General features: G+C 40.2%; 2 protein-coding genes across 9 annotated transcripts in view; both read right to left on the bottom strand.

Annotated features, from left to right (window-relative positions):
- Positions 1 to 3,429, bottom strand: part of LOC122557080 (sodium- and chloride-dependent neutral and basic amino acid transporter B(0+)-like) — a 77,525-nt gene extending 74,096 nt beyond the window's left edge. The window contains exon 1 of the mRNA XM_087992213.1: positions 2,809 to 3,429. The gene's annotated coding sequence lies outside the window, so the exon portion shown is untranslated. The remainder of the gene's footprint in view (positions 1 to 2,808) is intronic.
- Positions 3,430 to 7,117: 3,688 nt separating this feature from the next.
- The window catches only part of LOC122557082 (sodium- and chloride-dependent neutral and basic amino acid transporter B(0+)-like), a 63,639-nt gene continuing 50,264 nt past the window's right edge, over positions 7,118 to 20,492 (bottom strand). For 3 of the 8 annotated variants that reach the window (XM_043704376.2, XM_087992220.1, XM_043704377.2), the window contains 5 exons: positions 18,228 to 18,346; positions 16,930 to 17,029; positions 14,606 to 14,715; positions 14,350 to 14,520; positions 7,173 to 9,211 (listed from right to left, as the gene is read on the bottom strand). In XM_043704376.2, coding sequence (XP_043560311.2) covers positions 9,074 to 9,211; positions 14,350 to 14,520; positions 14,606 to 14,715; positions 16,930 to 17,029; positions 18,228 to 18,346 — 638 coding nt within the window. In that variant the 3' untranslated portion in view covers positions 7,173 to 9,073. Of the gene's footprint in view, positions 7,145 to 7,172; positions 9,212 to 14,349; positions 14,521 to 14,605; positions 14,716 to 16,929; positions 17,030 to 18,227; positions 18,347 to 20,492 lie in introns of those variants that run through there. The other 5 variants (XM_087992218.1, XM_043704373.2, XM_087992223.1 and 2 more) reach the window with 3 other exon arrangements.

Below are 20,492 nucleotides of genomic sequence, written 5' to 3'. Positions count from 1 at the left end.
GGACCCCCCCTCACTCATGAGAGCTGCATTCATTCTCTGCTGAAAGAAAACTGCCAAGTTGAATAGTTTGCGTTTTGTTTCTGGACTATAATTGTTATGCCACTATGCATTTGCATAACTTATTCCCAATCTCTACACTGCACTCAGCATTACCATCCTCAGGGTTACCATTGATCAAAAACTTAATTGGGGCAGTTAATTTAACACTGTGGTTACAAGAGCAGTTCGGTACAATACTTTTTGAATTGCTACAAAATATTTCATGAGTCTGCAAAGTCTTAAGAGTTATAGACTCAGATGTACAGCAGAGAAACAGACCCTTTGGTTCAACTCATCCATGCTGACCAGATATCCAAATTGAATCTGGTCCCATTTGCCAGTATTTGGCCCATATCCCTCAAAACCCTTTCTATTCGTTCACCGATCCAGATGCCTTTTAAATGTTGTCATTGTACCAGCCTTCACCACTTGCTCTGGCAGTTTGTTCCATACATGCACCATCCTCTACATGAAAAGGTTGCCCCTTGGGTTCTCTATAAATCTTTTCCCTCTCACCTTTAAACCTATGCCCTCTAGTTTTGGACTCCCCCATCCCAGGGAAAAGACCTTAACTATTCACCCTATCCATAACCCCCATGATTTTATAAACCTCTTTAAGGTCACCTGAGTCCCCAACACTCCAGGGAAAATAGCCACAGACTATTCATCCTCTCCCTATAGGCCAAACCCTCCAACCCTGGCAAAATCTTTTCTGAACCCTTTCAATATAAGAAACCAAATTATGTGAATTTGCATCATTTCCTGTATTTGGTTAGTACGCAGAACAATTACAATTAGCACACTAAAAACTCAATATCTAATAACACATTACATGACAAATTACGAGTTGGCCAAATGAGCACACACCTGGCGGATGAAATTCAATGCAAAGAAATGTGAGGGAATGTATCTTGGTAGAAGAATCATAGACAATGCAAGCATAAAGGTGCAACTTTGAGGGGAATACAGGAGCAGAGGGACCTTGGGGTTCAAGTACACAATTCTCTGAAGGTAGTCAGGCAAGTTGAAACAGTTTAGAAGGCATATAGGATCCTTGGGTACATAAGTAGAAGCACAGAGTATAAAACCAAGGAATGATGTTTGACTTCTATAAATCATTGATCAGATAATATTTAGAGTATTGTATTAAGTTCTAGGCACCTTGTTAAAGCTCTAGAGACAGTTCAAAGGAGATTTACTCAAATGATACCAGGAATGAGGGATTTTTGACACAAGAAAGGTTTGAAAAGTTGGGCTTATTCTCCTTGGAGCAGAAAAAAATAAGAGGAAACCTTATTAAAGTGTTCAAAATTGTGAACAATTTCGATAGGATACTCTGTTTCCACTCGTTGATATGTCGTAAATAGGGTTTACAATTTTATGACAAGCTAAAGAAGAAACAGACTCCAGAGAAGACCATTCAGAGGCAATACAGATCAATCCTAAGAGGAGACAATCAAGTCTGATATTGGAGATTGGCAGAACCCTTCCATGTTTGAAGGTACAAAACAACATTGGGCACATTTGGACGATCTTGGCAGCAATGAGGGCAGGCATTGAGCACCAAAATTCCTCATCAGCATTGCAGAGCAGAGGAACCTCAAGTAGAAATAGGGCCCAGCTGTTAAAAGTGATTACTTACCTGTCACATTTTAGAGTTGGACAGTTGGAATTTGGGCACTGCTTCAGAAATGCAAGACATCCAATAGGTACACTCACAAGGGGCTTAATGAGATAGAAGGAAATAAATGTATCCAAAGTGCCAAAGAGAAATATTTCCCGAATCACTCTGCTTGTAAGTCATAATGGTCAGAAAATTCTAATAATGTATAAAGATTATTAATAATGTTGTCAACAAGTTCTCATGGAATTTGTATTTTACTGATAAACCTTGCTTCCTACATTATGGTTGGTACTTACAGTAAAATATTTGTTAATTGCTCTTAGAATGTTGTCAAAGCTGCTTACCTCTTATATGTTGTGTTGTGTTGTATCATCTACATGATCATTTAGACATCCAGAATATATAAAAATACTCACAACTAATCGAATTATATTGAGGATTTTGTTAATGACAGTACGTTTTCAGTGAACACCAGTTTTGAATCATTACAATGATAACAAATAAAGCAATTTAACCTTTCTTTCAGCTTCTCAATGTAAAATACTTTTCATTAAACATAAGAATGTTTACCCTTATTCTAAGGGATTTAACTTACTTTTTGTGTCTGATATCAATCACTCTCAGGTCAGTGACTACAGCTAAATGTCTGACTACAAGTTTTGGTTGAGTGTGGAGAGACACATCAGAACACATCTTGCTGCTTGCACTTTCATGTGATGCTGCATCACTTCCTGTGATGTTGAACGATGATATGATTAACAGATAATTAGAACCGATCCACTGACAGTCCAAATTTAAGATAACACATACATTACCAGAGGAAGCTCCTCTTGAATATAGGCAATGTTTGCTATCTCTGAATCATTAAAGGCCTAGTTTCAAGTTCCACCTACCTTTCCCCATCACCACACAAAAAAAAAGCACATATATACTCCAATTCTCTTAAATTTACAAAATCTGTCTACCATCTGAAGAACACAAGTGGGAGTTTGAAGGAATGTTCTCCACTTCCACAGAAGTGCCTGTAAATGTAATCTTCATGATAAACCTTCATCAATTCCCTCCTTCATGAGTTCACACAATCAATCATTGTGTCTCAAGTTTACTTCAGCACATCCACACGAAGACAGAAACAGATGACTAACCACATGTGAAGAAGGGTCACTGGATTCAAAACATTCACTCTGCTTTCTCTCCACAGATGCTGCCAGACCTGCTGAGATTTTCTTGCAATTTCTGTTTTTGTTTCAGATTTCCAGGATTCACGGTTCTTTGTTTTTTTTTAACCAACTGCAGCTCCTTAATTCTATGAACAGATCACAGGTAATGATTCCTGGAGCTCTCTCTTATTCTCAAGAAATACTTCACTGAGATAGTTATTCAACTGGTTTTCTTTAAGGGTGATGGTACTACTCACAGAAAGAGAAAAGGGAGCTAATTTCTCTCTCACCAGCTTATTCCAAGTAACCACAGCTTCCAACTCTATTTGAAAGTACACCTCACTCCAGACGGTATTGCTAGGCAAAAAAAAGCACAAATCCTTACGGTTTAAATCTCTTATGCTATTCTTTTTGTCTTTTAGGTTTTAGAATTTCAAAAAATCATATGATAAATCTTTTGCAATCGAGGAATTGTTTAAATCTGCCATTGTCCAATTCTCATAATCCATAAATTTTATATATATGTATATCAACATATATAATCAGTTTCTAACATTTCTCGGCTCCCAAATTCTCCCTTAGTCCTGCAATCTGAGCCGTTGCATAGAAATTCCTTCTGTGCCATTCAATGTGCATGGACCAGATTCCTGCATGAGCTGTCGCTACAGACTCTTCATTTTCTTGTCCTTATCGACCTTCCAGACATGTCTTGCATTCCATCTTACTATCTGGAGATGACAAGATGACAGCCCTCTTGTAGAAGGCTATCTTTGCACTGGATCTTCCCCTTGTCCCGCAATAGGACTCCAACCTGGCTCATGAGCTCTCAGCTCAATTATATTTTCTGTCACCTTGATGGGTCCATGTTTCAGGTGTACACTGGGCGCAGCCATTTTAGGTTTTGTTTGCACTTCAATATCCTCTTCCTGCTCCTGATCATTGGCCATCCAGTGTCAGAAAACTTCCTCCTGACTCTGTCCGGGTCCAGCCAAACTGGCCATTAACAAGTCCAGGTATTCTGTAAGGGCGGCTTATGTTTGAGAAATGCAAAATGGCTGATAATGGTTAAACAGGATGAGACATCTAAGTGAAAGATAATGGTACCTTTGAACGGGGCTACTCTAAGGTCAACGAGTGGCCCTGCAAGCAACCATCCATGACAATTTAATAAGAAGATGCCTAAGGATAGACAAGTGATTGATTCCAGCCTCATTACTGCAAGGATGTTGTCCAATCAAGTGAACAGGAACATTGTCGAACAAGTAGCTGGAACGCTTTACACTTTACAACTAACCTTATAACAGAAATTAATATTATGAATCGTATAGCAGTTAGATAAATCCAGCTGTCTTTTGAATTTTTATATGCATAATTGGGATCGTGGAAAATATAAGAGGAATTACAGAATTTGATAAAGATAGGACGTGGAATATATTGAAAAACAGAATTCAAGCAGTCCGAAAGATAAGCAAGTCTGGGACAGACCCGAAGGCATATAACCAGTAACTTTGGAATGCGAATTAATAGGATGCTATAAAGATCCCAAGGCCTGAAGGTTACAATGCCTATTAAACTCCATGAGATCATGGGAACGTGAGGTCATCCATAGGAATGCCCATCATTGATTACGTGTTTTACAGGATTGGGTGCATGGAATAGAGGGGAAGAACACAGTGACCACCAAATGTGATTACTGTAACACAAAATGTATAAAAATGCTGTATTTCTCTGTAAAAATCAAAGTGTGTCATTGATCTACTTTCCAATCTGAGCCAAAGATTAAGAGAATAATCGTGTTCTCACACCAAGGTCAGATTCGGGGAAGATCCTTTGGCCCTCTCCCTGCATTAACCAGTTTTTGCTTGAATAAAAGTCTGCCATTAGGCTGATTCCCTCCTGCCTCTTGAGTCTTTGTTCCCAGACCGACAGCCTGCCTCTCTTCTAATCTGGTTACATCGTGGCCAGGTCTCCTTCAAAGGGGGGCATACAGTATCTGCTGACTCACTTGAGGCCTTCAATAACCAGAGGTGTAAATGGTGCAATGTCAGCCCTGGAAATGGTATATATATTTGATATGCCTTTTTTGTATTTTTTTTGTCAGTTCCCCTTTAGAGGGTGATTCATTATTTCATTATGTCACTTACTTCTAGTTTTCTGAAATGAGTATAAATAGACACAGCTGGACCACACCATTAGTAGCTAGGAGGCACTGACCTGTTATGTTACATCCTGTAATTAAATCCACTAACAAGGAAAGAAAACAATATTCTCTGAATCCTGTTATAGAATAGCATAATTAATATAGAACAAAAGGAGGCCACTCAATGTATCATGTCTGCACTAACTCTCTAAATAAGTAATTCATCGTGTGTCTGTGACATCTTCTCCCTATAAACCTATACATTCCTCTTTACTCGGGTAATCATCAAATTCTGCCTTGAATGACTCGATTGAACTTGCCTCCATCTGGCTGACCAATGGGAAAATAAAGTCAATACATGGACATTGATTACATCTTTGCTAAAGAAGTAAAAGGCAATGATCTTGGGACTGTCACTTCCAAACAAAAACATTGCAATTGAATTCTGAAACTCTGCAGCTGAAACTCCCTCCTGTAATGGGATTTGTGAAATAAATAATGTGGTGATTGATGAGTGCTCCTTGAGATATTAGTTACCAACCAGATTGCAAGTTAAAGTCTACCATGGCATGGACAGTCCATGCAAAACAACACACTACAAATGGTTAGACTCATTGGTCCATGACAGGTGGTGTGTGGGATAAATCCATAACGTAGACCAGTGGCCTTGGATGGAACGATAATTAGTTCCACCTTTTCTGAGCACTTGAACATCCTAAATGTAGACATAAGGGCATTCATCAAGGCAAAAGTCTCACAGAAAAATTCAGCAAGCCATATGACATCACATAAGGCCATCAGAGATAAAATTTAGCCTTATGGATTTAAGAACGCATAAAAGAGATCGTCCAAAAGAGAGGAAAAGTCTGGAAAATGTGATGCAGGCAATGAAAAGACAAATGATTCTCGAATATGATGACCATACTATGAGGGTACATTTGTCGAGGTTAACTGGGAGTAATTGTAAACCTCAGAAGCAGAAGATGATGAGTCACCCTACACATCACACAGATTTATTGCAAGTTATGAGGAACAGAATATAATTTGAATGGGGACAAATGACAGTAAACAAAACCTAATGAACCACAGATCATTGGAGACCTATATTCTTAGGCTGAAAATGCCTATTGGGTTCTGATTGATTGATTTACTGATTGAGTTTTGATCAAATTGAATACAAAAAGACACGTGCACTTCGATAAAAAGCAAATTTATTTGCTTACTCAACTCTCAGTATATGCAAACTCATGAGTGAGTCTGTTAGCTGAAACTACTTTAGATATATTCAATAAGCAGGACTCACTGCCTTCTTCACAACAGGGACTTCTTGGGTGATGGCCTGCACTTGTAGCTCTATCTCAGCTTTTATGGCATTAGTCCGTAAACCATAGTCTGATAGTGAAAGCACGCAATGGCACTATTGCAGGGTCAGTATTGAGGGAGTGCCACGCTGCCACAAGGTCAGTGCTGAAGGAGCACCATACTGTCGCAGGGTCAGTATTGAGGGAGTGTTGCACTGTTGCAGGGTTGGTGCTGAGGGATTGCCATACTGCCACAGGATCAGTACTGAGGGAGTGCCGTACTGCTACAAGGTCAGTACTAAGGGAGTGCCGTACTGTCACAGGTCAGTACTGAGGGAGTGCCACACTGCCGCAGAGTCTGTGCTGAGAGAGCAATGGAAAGGATTTCCCCCTATTAAGATGATTCTGAATCTGATATTATCTACAGGATTGCCATTCTGCGTACTTTCCCAAGTGATCCTCTGTGCTTGGTAGTCACAAACAAATCCAGGTATTGCTTTAAAAGCAGCCTAATCCTGCTTTCACACTCAGCTTGCTTCTCATGTATTGTTCTTCATTTGCTTATTGCTATGTCCAATTATCCTTTATTTATGCACCCTTTACAGTCCGGTTTGGAGCCTAACATTACTTTTGGGCCTAACATTACAAGACTGAATATGAGCATTGAGTCTGTATTGAGGTCCTGACAAGGTGGATGTACTTGGGCATTTCTAGGGGAAGTTCTAAATTCTCATAGGCAGTTCCTTTACTTTCTAGGACCCTCTGTGAATCTCTACAACTCTGAGCTAAATATGGATACTTCAGACAGTTCTGTAGTACTCACCAGACGAGACAACTGAAAACCCTCATCTGAAATGTTGGAGCAAATTTAAACAATTTGCTGTAGGGAAGAAGAAAGGACAATATAAAGTTGAAATCCAGGCTTTGAAAACCTTTAAACATGCAGGATTATACATTAAGCAGGCTAGGTCATGAGTAATATTGAATCAAAAATCATGCTTAGAAACATCAGTCATATCCTGATAAACTAGAACACATTCTCACATAGATAATTCTGCATCCAGAGAAGAAGCAGTGTCGTTAAAAATATTGACTAAGCAGTTAAACTGACAGCATGCTAAGAAGCACCCCAGGACACTTATGGCATTGGAACTTCATATTATGATGAAACATGTTACAGCTGAGGAGGTTCTGAAGGCAAATAAACCTGAAAGAAATTAAATTGGAGCAATGTGCACTCAGGTCTCCAGCCTTGGGTGATTCAAAACATATAACATTAGTCGTTTTTAAGTGAAACATGACACGCCAGAATTCCAGATGGGCATTTGTGTACAGCTGGGTTGTTCGTACTCTTGGCGAAAATGGAAAATATTGTCCTTTTATATTTTATTTTGTCCTTTTATATTTGGAAATATTTGGAAGCCAAGATAATAAAAAGAGGTAATTAAAAGTATCTGAAGTGTAGAAACAGTGATGCTACTGGAAGTGATAGATATGAGATTCTATTCTGTAACATTCTGAAATAAATTCAAAAGGCAAAGTGCATTCTGAGAAAGGATCACAGTTGAATATTATTTGAACAATCTTTTTATTTGGAACTATGTTAATTTGATGAGAACGTCACAGACAAATGTTTGAGCATTTAGCTCACTTGTGTAAAGGAAATGTTGGAGAGAAAAGAGAGTCCGAAAATGATGCAAAGTGCCAATTAGTAGACTGCTTTACAAAGCTGAATTATTTGGAGGTTCTGTAATAATGAATTGTGAGAAATAGGGAAAACCAAAATTGATTAAAAAGTACAAACAATCATTTTAAAAAGATTCTGTTTCAAGACAAAAGGGAGCAATCTGTTAATGTTCGGTTGATTGTTATGTTAAAAAGACATACAAGTAAGAGACATTGATTGAATTGTACAGAAGATGAGTCAGTCCATAGGTAGTTCTCAGGCCTATGTGATTGGTGGGAACACATAGGTTGGGTGCATCATCACCTCCACTATGACACTTCAGTTTGTCTTGTTGGAATTTTACTTTTTGATCCAATGCCCCTTCAGAGCTATTGCCCTAATTTTGTTTAATTTGTCTATTTCAAAATAGCAGCAAGAGAATTAGAACAGCACTAGACTGGTAGATAGGAGGAAGAGTTCTGTAATGCTGCATACTGTGAAGAAACTTACTAACAAGGAAAAGATCAGTGCTCTCGTTTGAACTTTACTTCCTGGCTCGGATCCATTTAAAACCAGGACTCACGTAGTTGCACAACTGACATAAAACTATGCCTTCAATGCATCATTCAATCCACAAACATATTTGTTTAAATTCTGCAGCTTCCCTTCTGCACTATTCACTTCCTTAGGTGGTTCCAAAAACATTTCTCTTTATTCTGCAATATATTCTGCAGAAATTTGGCTTTTCCATCTACCAACCTACATTCCCATGGATATATTACTAAAGAGTGAAGAACATTTTCATGATTACTTTTCAGACACTGAGAGATTGCCCTTTAAAGATTCTGATCATCAAGTCTCTGTTCACAACCCGAGCTATTAGACTTCCTTCTATTTAATACGTCTCACTAGGAAGTTCTTTTTTTTGTACATATCCGTGATGCAGGTGCTCAAATGCTCAGTAATACCTCTGTACCATGTACTACCTGACTATGGGCAGAAGAAAGGTCAGCCAAAGTTATACCTGGACCATTATCTGTTTTGGCAAACACCCAAATAAGTTATGGTGGGAGTATATCGGAATGGTGGTGGATATTTAGGAACATTGTTTACAAGCTGAGAAAGAACTGTTTTGTTAAATATTCATATCTGAGAAGTAACCAGAAGTTGCACAGGGTTAGGTGCTTCTGTAGAATCCAGCTTCATTCTGTATCTTTCCCCTCTGTGTTGTTTCAAGTACGGACCCCAATCAGGAGCTGATGTGCAAGCAGCAGATATTTTCTGTGAATGGAAAAGTAAAATCATTTCTGATTTTTATCTGCCACTAGTTTCCCATTAAAAATAAATCTTGTTCCTAATCAGATTATCTTGCAGTTTGTACTAACCCATGGCAATTTATCTTCTACTGAAGAATATTTAACCTGTACATTTATTAACGAAGCTACAATCTTGTGTAAGTTCTAATTTTGCATATGCAACATATTGGCAATGAGGTACAGTCAAGGAACTTGTCTCAAATCTAAATAATAATGGTTGAAACATCTTGAATGCACCTATTGTCATGGCAGTTTAAGAGGGGTCAATAATATATTCTGTCTTGGTAAAAGGACATCAATACCATAATTATTTAACACATAGGATGCACCACTAAGGAATCATAATTACTTTAATTAATTAATCAATCAATTACTCAATTAATCATTAGTTTCTCATTCTGGAAACACAGTGAGCATTAAATTGACCCTTACAGCCTCTCCTCATGGAGCTGTATAAGGCCATATAAGGGTTAAAAGCATGGTCAGAATTGCTTGCATACACTTCAGCTTGGAAATGCTCGTAATATTATCTTGGTAAAAGATAAACATGCCAGAAACATCTACGATTGATTTGTACATGTGAATTAGAAAGGACTAAAATCTACTGTCAGTTTCAGCTGGAGTTCTGCTTTGTGTACTAGTCCAGTAAATCCAACTCAAATCATTCATTTTAACTAAAAAGAAATTGACAGTTCCAGGCCATATTTACATGCATTTTATGTGTAAACTCAGAAAAATTCCGTACATTAAAAGGAACTATTCTGTCTTCTTCCATCCTGTTCTTTTCAGGAAGGCGAAGGAACCTTAAGGTGATTAAATCCCAAATTAAGTGAGTGTTTTAGTAAATGCATTAATCCATTGAATGTGTCCACACAATTTTGATTTATGATCACCACAATATATACAGCCACACTTTGGTTTCCATGTCTTTGAAGACCGTAATGTGAACATAGATTTACGTGTGGGCTCTGCGGATATTCTTTCCAATACTCTTCAATTTTGACATTAGTTGACTCTGCTTGATGATATCCTGTTTTTCTAAATATCCTGCTACCACCTCCTTAAAAATGGATACCAGGATTTTCCCAATAACCAATGTTAGCTAACTGGCATGTAGTTTCTTGTTTTTTGCCTCTCTCCTTTGCTGAATACAAATGGTATCAAATAGCAATAGCGGATGAACAGAATAGGTACTTTACATTAGTCTTCACAGTGGAAGACACCAGCAGCATACCAGAACTTCAAGAGAATTGGGAGCAGAGGTGACTGTAGTGGCCATCACCAAGGGAAGGTGCTTGGGAAGCTGAAAGGTCTGAAAGTGGATAAATAATCTGGACCAGATGGACTATACCCAGAGTTCTGAAGGCGTCGGTTAAGGACATTGTAGAGATATTGGTAGTGATCTTTCAGGAATCACTGGAGTCAGGGAGGGTCTGGAAAATGGCTAATGTAATATGCCTGTTTCAAAATGGAGGGAGGCAGAAGACAAGAAACCTTTGACTAGTTAGCCTGACTTTGGTCATTATAAAATTTTTAGAGTCCATTATTAAGGATGACATTGTGGAGTGCAGAGGAACTTCAATTATCCAAATGAGACGCGTGGGCAGTATTTCGTTCGGATAACTGATTATTTGGTTAATTGATTCAATGCCTCTTCTCTGGGGCTCTGAAGTTTCCTTTTTCTTTGCTCTGCCTTGCTCCCTCTTTCTGTTTCAGGGTTTGTTTCTGAGCAGACACACACTTGTGTGTAAGGGACCTGCAGCATTGCTGAAGCCTCCCCCCACGGCCTCCCCACCACCCCACCGCCATCCGTTCAATGGGATTGACACAGCGAGCACTTACTAAGTTTGCTCCCTGTTCAGGAGACTAAGCAGCAGCACACCGTGCACGAGCCCCCCGCCCGTACTCCCCCACTCCCCAATCCTGTCCAATCCCAACCCCCCCTCAACAGAACCAGCCACCCTCACCCCTGTGCGGCCCCCTATTCAGGCCCCTCTTCCAGGCACCGGACTGGACACCAACAGCACAACTGTCAAACACACACACACGCAGCCACACACAGCCACACACACACAAACGTTTTAGTGCAATTTTTTGACAAGTTCCACATTTGCCCTGTTGGAGAGATTATCTGGGTAAGTGGGTTTAGGGTACACCCCTGTGTAGAACTCCAGGGAAAGTGTGGGGAGAGGGAGAGAGGATGGGTGGTCAGTCATTTGGAGACAGTGCTTGGGCTCCCATCGATGTCCAGGACTGTTCTAGGCAGCATTTCAGTAAGCCGAATTCACTTTGAATCATTGTAAACAAAAGACGCGATCAGTGTTGGTAACCCCTCTTTGATGTAATGTTTCTATCGGGACCTTGAGACCTTCTTCAGATAATCCAAAATTCAGATAATTGATACTTGGATAATCGATGATCCTCTGTACTTGGAATTGTATGAGAAAAGAGGGCTGAGTCAGCACAGCTTCGTCAATGGGAGATCATGGTTGACAAATCTGCTAGAATTCGTTGAGGTGGTAATGAGCAGGTTAGGCATAGGAGGGCCAGGGATATGATCAATTTGGATTTCCAGAAAGCCTTTGACGACCGCACTGACCTCTTATTTTAACACCCTAAGATGAAGCCCACAGGACCTGGGGACTTGAAACCCGTAGTTCCAACAACTTTCTTACTACCACTTCACTGGTGATTTTAATTTTCTTAAGCTCCTCTCTCCCTTCCATTTCTGAATTTACAGCTGTTTCTAGGATGTTACTTATATCATCTGTGGTGAAGATTAATACAAAATATCTGTTCAATTCATTTGCCAACTCTTTAGGTTTCATTGTTAATTTCCTCGACTTCTTTCTTTCGGACAGATTCTCACTTCGTTAATGATTTACTTTTTAAACTAGTAAGATTTTCAATAGATATCTTATTTTCAAATTTTATTGTTTTCCTTCTTAGTGTTTTAGTCACTCTTTGCTGTTTATTATATTCGAAGTAATATTCTCATCAGCTCACCTTTGTGCAATTATATGCTTTAAATTGACACTATCTTTAACTGCTTAGTTAACCACAGATGGTGTGTCACAAATAAAAACAGAAATTGCTTACACCTAAAGTGCATTGTCTAACCGGAGATATCACCTCTTCTAAATTGATAAACCTTTAATTATTTAGGGACAAAGACTTGAAAGGAATCTGAATTTTACATTTTAATCAGCAGTCTACCTCCTAACTCATTAAAATTAGCTGGCTTTGTTGAATCCTTTAAAGCTAGATTAGATTACTTACAGTGTGGAAACAGGGCCTTCAGCCCAACAAGTCCACACCAACCCTCCGAAGAGCAATGCACCCAGACCCATTCCCCTAACACTATGGGCAATTTAGCATGGCCAACTCACCTAACCTGCACATTTTTGGGCTGTGGGAAGAAACCCATGCAGACACAGGGAGAGTGTGCAAACTCCACACAGACAGTTGCCTGAGGCGGGAATTGAACATGGGTCTCTGGCACTGTGAGGCAGCAGTGCTAAACACTGTGCCAACGTGCCAGCATGTTAACGTTTTGCTTATAACTACTGTGTCACATTCCTCTCTAACATACCATGCCTGAGGAATGAGTGGAGTTCCAAATGCTTGTGATTTCAAATAAACCTAGTTAAAAAATCACACAATACCAGGTTATAGTCCAACAGGTTTACTTGGAAGCACTAGCTTTCGGAGCGCTGCTCCTTCATCATGAACCACCTTTGTACACCCCAGTCCAATACCGGCATCTCCAAATCAAATAAACCTGTTGGACTATAACCTCCCGTTGTTTGATTTATGATTATTTATCATTGGAACGTACTTATTCTACATATTTTGAACTATGCAAGTATGTGTCTGCTATTACATCTCAACTGATCTATCCCTTGAATTAAGTTGCCAGTTCACTGAAGCTAACTCTGCTTTCCTGCTCTCATAATTGTCCTTATTTCAATTTAAAATGTTAATCGGAGACCTCTCCCTCAAACCTAATTTAAGATTCAATCAAATGATGATTCTGCTACCTGGAGGAACATTTATGCTGAGGTCAATGATTAATCCTATCTCATTGCATAACACCTTCTGCAGCATAGTTTGCTCTCTGGCTAGCTGCAGATTGTGACATTTGAAGAAAGTACCCTGAAACCATTCAACAAACATCTCATTTAGGCCATCCTTGGCCATTAGGTTTTTCCAGTCTCCATGAAGAGTAAAATCCCCTGAAATAGCCAAAGTGCATAGTTGGTCTGTACAATGTAACTCTTGCGGGTGTCTCTGTGGAAATGTGCTGTAAGGGAGTCAATGTTTTTTGTTACATTTACATTCCAGACAATTATGGGAATAGACATTCATCTTTTCTGCTGATTCAAACTTATCAGAAAGCTTTAAAGCCACAACATTCAAAGGGTTTAAGGCACTGTCTCTAAAGTACTCTATCTTGCGGCAGACAACCAGAATTTGAGAAAAAAAAGTTTTCCCATCATGGACTCTCTCCCATCTGTATAGTGCCTTTGTTACGGACCCGGCCAGATCCCCTCAAAATATTTCAAGAAGGTATCTCAAACCCTAACGTTTCTTGTTGTTTTAAGCAGGTGTGAAGTCAGCTAGAGAGAGATAGAGAGAGACAGACAGAGAGAGACAGAGAGAGAGACAGAGAGAGAGAGAATGGAATTGTTTCTTTGGGTCCAGCAGCTTCTCTGGGTTCCCAGCTAAGTCTTGACCAGCAGCTACAAACTAAACAGCTTGCTAAAACCAAAACAAACCAGAGAAAAACTGAGCTGGGAGGACTGGCCACTCCCCTTTCATTGTACAAGTGTTTTTTAAAACTTGAAAACCTTTTTCCTAGGCGGTATCTGTTAGCTATAATCAATTGGGCCCTAAAACCCATACAAACCAAACACATTGGAACCAATGTGTTTACGATCCCTCTCAGAAAAAAACCAAGGATAGAATAACCTTGTAAAATGAGCAGCATCATCACACCTTTCTAACTTTATAATGATCTTCCATTGAAGGTACTTTGGGCATTTGAAATACTTCAGAAATCATCTTACATCACCTTTAAAATTTATGAAGGTGTAACTCTACCTGGCACAAGGTGGAGCCCTCAGCTTGAACTACTTTCCATACTGCTACAACGGGAATCCACATAATACTGAAGACTATCATACACCATCCCAGTGCTGTTGCCCAGCCAGGATATTCGACAAGTCCATATGTTTGCCGGGTGAATGTTGCTAAGGACCAGAAGAAGATTACCTAATGAAATGGATGCATAGAGCAAGATCAGAAAGAGAATGAGAGATTGTCTGAAGTTTGATTACTTTCCGTAACATCTCCTTACCGCCATCAAACCCGGGGTGATAAAAAACCAGAAGACTCTCCACCACAGCCAGAAGAGCCAAGTCCTTTCCCCAATCATCATCTCAATGTCCTTGATGAATCTGTTCAGCCCTGTATACAACAAGGAAGCAGGGAGACACCATCACTCACTCTGTCATGTCTTCAGGGCAGCTTGTTTACTGTCGAAATTTATCTTTTGCTGGATGGCACTCATGAACAGGTTAAACCAGAAAAGAGGTCACTCAGGACTTCAGACAGGATGAGAAAATTATGTCCTGATATCTCAATGTGTTTTGGTTTAAAACTTTGATTGATAATGCAGCATCTTAGTCATTTTACTAGTACTATATAGATGCAGATTGGATTATTTTTCTCAGTTATGAACTATATGTTGACAATGGCATGTGTGTAGCTACATTGAAAAAGAAATCACTTATTCATAAATCTTTGGCTGTTCCCTCAGCAGCTGCAGACACTCGACACTTCTCATCTGATGAGGAGGAGGGTGCTTGTTCTTATGCAGCCACTAGCACCAGGTCAAATCGACTCAGATCAGTGGGTAAAGACAGGTCAGCACTGCAAGCAAATCATAGCTGCAAGCCCCATTGTTGGAGACTGAAATCATGCAGGTCTCTGACATTCTGGGAAGGGCTGGAACCAAACTAGGTACTGAGCGCCTGATTGAAAAAGACCCTTTGAAGTTAAATGTCAACTGGAAGCTTCAGCGTGTGCAGCACCAGACATGTGGAAATGTAGCAGGGATTCTAAGGCGGAGTGTTGAACTTTGTGGCAGAGAGTGAAGGAGTCCATGCAGGCTATGAGACCTACAATTGCTCCCCTTGCAGAACGAATAGCTGCCTCCATTGAGAGACTGTCAAGGACAGCCAAGCTCAGCAGTTCACTGATGGGACATGCATCATGCATTCTGACCTGCCTTGTACCCGAGCAGCAGTGCCCAGAATCTGAGTGAGGGGTGGGAGGCTTGGGGGGAGGAGGGGTCAGATATGAGCAGCTAATGAGGTATGTCTCAGGGTACTCAATGAGGTCATCCACCCCACTGCTCCTCTGCCAGTGTTGCAGTGACAGATGGCACTCCTGCTACTGTCCAGGAGAACTCCGTGATGCCGAGGTCCTCACAGTTTTAGGTAGTCTGAAAAATCCTGCCAAAGTCATTCCAGGCAAAGGACATAAGGGTGAGCAGCCTGTATGTAGCACAGCTGGTAATGAACTGGGGCACCATCACGAAGAATCAAGAAAACTCATTAATCACACAGACGTTCCAAAGATGGTTTGCTTCAGTTTGTAGAAATGTGGGTTAGAGTCCGGATTAAATGATAGTTTTGCAAGTATTTGCTTTTCTGGCTTCACTTGTGCTCTGTGCGCTGTCCTGGTGTGGACTGATTTAACCAACAGCTGTGTGGATGTTTGGGAAGTGTGGCAAAGATGCTACTGTATAATAAATTCCATATTCCATGCTAACCAACTAATTTTAAGAGATATCTGGATATTCCTCTGCCATCCAATGTAGGACACTTCCTTCTGCAGCTGGAATATTGTCCCTTTCTCACCTACAGATTCATTGCCAGACATGTGGCTCAGCCAAATAAATCATTTCCTTCCAAAGGCCTCCGCTCTCTGGAATGAATCATGAGAACATAGCTAACCAAATGAGCGGATATAAACCTTAGTCCGATACTGAAAGTAAGAGAAGCATTTGGTCATCTAGACATTGCGTCAGTCACAACTTTAATACCAAGGAAGATGTTACAAATGAAGTTGGGTGATACCTAGAATGCAGAAGTATCCCAGGCTACTCTTAACTCCAGAGTGACAAGTAGTCAGGATCCAACTGACCTGAGAATCAGTAGAAAGGGGAACTCAACTGGCAAATAGCTGTACAATCTGGGGTGAAGGTGTTTGAACAACATTTCGAGCAGAAGTTAACAAGAAAATGCCAGTCGGACCATTTTCTCTATTAAAACCAAGCATGATCCAGCAAGATCAAATATACCACGAGGGAAAGATGCAAAAGGCATTGATAAAGGATCAGCATGTCCTGCAGTATAATTACTCTGTTTCTCTATACAGATGCTGTCTGACCTTCTGAACATGTCCAGAATTTAGAGTTTTTCAATGGCTGGAGGCACTGCCTCTCTCATGTTGGCTTCTGGAACTTAATGGAGAGATATTTGATGATTTGATAATGAAGGAGAACTTTTGTATTCTCAAACTTTATGTCGAACAGGAAATTGAGAACTTTCCTTGTGTAAACCTGCTCAATTTAATTGCTTCATTTTATTTGAATACTTTTCTTGATACATTTACCATAGATCCAGCTTAGACCCATCTGTTCCAGTAGGGCTGATATAATGAGAACCCATCCGATGCAGTAATGATCAATTAAATTTATCCAGTAAATCCCAGCCTAATAAGAAACGAACAATTAGAAAGTGTACCGCATGAAGAAAACATTCTAATTTTCTAGATTGTATGGTAAATTGCCAAAACCAGAGACATCAGCCTGAGCAGAAGTATTCAGTACTATTGCTATCATGTATGTTCCACCTGTGAGCTGGCCAAAAAAATGCACATTGACAATTATATTTGTATACTCAGCAACCGTCCCTCACATAATCTTGCTCCCAGCCTTAACACCCAATGTTCCCGGTCAGTAAACAACATAGCCCTTCTCTGCAGGTCAGTGATCTCAGCATTTAAAAGAGGATTCCCTGTTTGACTAAATCCTGTGATGCATGGGGATTGGGGTTATCATTTAGATAGGTGTGGTACGGGATGGGCCTGTATCCATTGGAGTTTTGAAGACTAGGAGTTGATCTTATTGAGATTTTGAGGGGTTTTGATGGGATGGTTGCTTTCCCATTCTTAGATAAAACAGGATGAGGAGACACAATTTAAGAATATGGGATCTCACTTTTAAGAAGCAAATGTGAGAATTTTTCTTACTTTGAGGTGGCTATATGTCTGTGGAACCATTAAAATGGAGAGTAGCAACACTATACAATGTTTATAATGTTTTTCACTGTATTTTGAAACAAATGACAATAAATCAAATCAAATCAAATGTACCTGTATGTCTCAGTAACCCTCTGCATTTAAAGCAGAGTAAGATTCTGGATTTCCTGGCTATGGTCCTCAGTTTAATGGTTACTTTAAAGAATGGGCATATCTGACAATGCCAGACTCCCTCTTGTCACTATTGTGGCACATCAGCCTATCTATTTGCTTAAATTGTTGACTGAGATTCACAAACATCTTCTGACCTGAAGGCAAGAGTTTTACAAACTGAACCAAACTGAAAGCGAGATGGAAATTTACCAAATGACATAAAGGGAACTATTAGACAATGTCCTTTTGATTTAAAAATGTACATAATGTACGTCTGATTTGCATAGTGTTAACAAAGCTAAGTCAATACTCTAATCAGGCTCTATGTTGAGCAACAGATAGAGACGTTTCCAAACTATCACTGCATTACATTAAATAAACAAGGGAAAATACATGACAAACAGACGTTTTTATTTATTACTGAATGCAGTGAAATTCTAACCTCAGATTTCTAACTATTAGGCAGAAATATCACGAATTATTGAATGACAGCATACCTGCGTTACAAGTAAAAGGCTGAGGAAATAAAATATCATACACACAGCAGTTGTCAGAGAAAGGCGCCTTGATCGTAGAAATTTAGGGAACTGGTCCTGGATGGCTGTTATAACTGTTTCTGATGATAGGAAGAAAGTGAATTGAAATCAGAACTTTAGTGATAGTTTACACAGAAACACACTCTTTGCTGTTAATTATCATCAGGAATCCTCCCTCAGCTGATGAATTACTACCCCTTCATGTTGAATGCTACTTAGAAGTACTGAGGATGCAAGGGTTTAGAATGTATTCTGGTGGAGGACTTCAGTGTTCATCAGTGAGAGTAACACCATTACTAACTGAACTGGGCAAATCTCGAAGGGTGTATCTGTTACACTGGGCCTGCAGCAGATGGAGAGAAAACCCACAAGAGGAAAACATAGACCTTATCCTTGCCAATCAACCTGTCACAGATGCATCTGTCTCGGATAGTCATTGGAAAAAGTGACAACAACAGTCATTGTTGTCTCAAAAGTCTACTCTTCACAACAAAGACACCTTCATCAAATAGTATCAGGCTGAGATCAGACCTAGTGAATAAAAACTAGATAAATTACTAAAAAAAAATGTAGGCCTTGTAAATCTTCAGCACCAATAGAATTTGATGTATTTATTGTCATGTGTACTGAAGTACAGTGAAAAGCTTTGCTTACGAGCAGTAAAGGCAGATCATAGTAAGCAAGGATGTACAGATCAACAAGACTAAGGCAGAAGCATACAGGTTACATTGCACAGGGCGTGCACTAGGCGAGAGCAATGTTAGTAAGGTCAGTGTTATTTGAGGCTAGAGAGTCCATTCATCAATCAAATAATGGCCTGAAAAAAGCTGTTCTTGAACCTGCTGGTGCGTGTATTCAGGCTTCTGTATCTTCTGCTTGATGGAAGAGGTTGTAGGAGATCATTATCGATGTTTTCCTTGATGATGTTGGCAGCCTTTCTGCAGCAGTGAGCCATGTAAATGGAGTCCATGAATGGAAGGTTGGCTTCCATGATGGTCTGGTCTGTGCACACCATCTTCTGTAGTTTCTTATGGTCCTGGGCAGAGCAGTTGCCATACCAGGCCATTATGCATCTGGACAGTGTGCTTTCAATGGTGCATCTTTAGAAGTTGGTGAGGATCCTTATGGAAATGCCAAATTTCCTGAGCTGCCTGAGGAAGAAGAGATGTTGTTATGCCTTCTTGACCGTTGCATCTACACGAGAAGCCTAGGACACAATTTTTGGTAATCAGCACTCTGAAGAACTTGAGGCTCTCCACCCTGTCATCCTCAGTTCCGTTTATGTAGACGGGAGCGTGTTATCCTCCTTTCTTCCTGAAGTCAGTGATCAACTTTTTAGCTTTACTGACATTGAGAGAGAGGTTGTTCTCAATTAAACACGTCACTAAGCCCTCCGTCTCCCCTCTGTATTTTGACTCATTGTTGTTAGATATCTGTCCAACTGTGGTGTTGTCATCAGCAAACTTGTAGATGGAAGTATATTCAACTACAATATGTAGCTAAAGAATAGAATCCATATACTGTAGAATCAGGTCATTCAGCCCAGCAAGTCCACACTGACTCTCCGAAGAGCATTCCATGCAGATCTACCTCCCTACCATATTAATGTCACTCCTGCACTTCCCATGGCTAACCCACCTAGCCTGCACATTCTGGACACTACATGACAATTTAGCATGGCCAGTCCACGTAACCTGCACACCTGTGGCAACGCTATACAACACTGTGGGAGGAAACCGGAGCACTCAGAGGAAATCCACGCAGACACAGGGAGAATGTGCAAACTCCACACAGACAGTCGCCAGAGGCTGGAATTGAAACCCAGTCCCTGGCGCTGTGAGGCAGCAGTGCTAACCACTCTGCCAGCATGCTACCCTATGATTTCATGACTCAATGTTTCACTCACTCTACCAGCATTACCAAGGCAGAGGACCAATCCTAGTACAATAGGGAGTTCAAGAAAGCATGCCAGGAGCAGCACCAGTCCTGAAAAAGGTGTCAAACCTGGTAAGGCTACAGCAAATGATTAAGTACATGTTAATGAGCAGAAGAAACATTCCACGGACAGGGTTAAGTGATCCTACAGCCAAGGGATCAAGTCAAAGCTCTGCAGTCCTAACACATTCAGTCATGAATGCAGTAAATAAGTAAACAACTAGCTGGAGGAAGTGGCTGCACAAACATCCCATCCTCAGAGATGATGGAAGCCAGCAACTCAGATCAAGG

Source organism: Chiloscyllium plagiosum, unplaced genomic scaffold (genome assembly GCF_037043375.1).
Source record: "Chiloscyllium plagiosum isolate Xiang-an unplaced genomic scaffold, Cpla_swu_hap1 HiC_scaffold_11, whole genome shotgun sequence".
NCBI classification, from domain to species: Eukaryota; Metazoa; Chordata; class Chondrichthyes; order Orectolobiformes; family Hemiscylliidae; genus Chiloscyllium; species Chiloscyllium plagiosum.
This window is presented reverse-complemented; position numbering and strand designations above follow the sequence as displayed.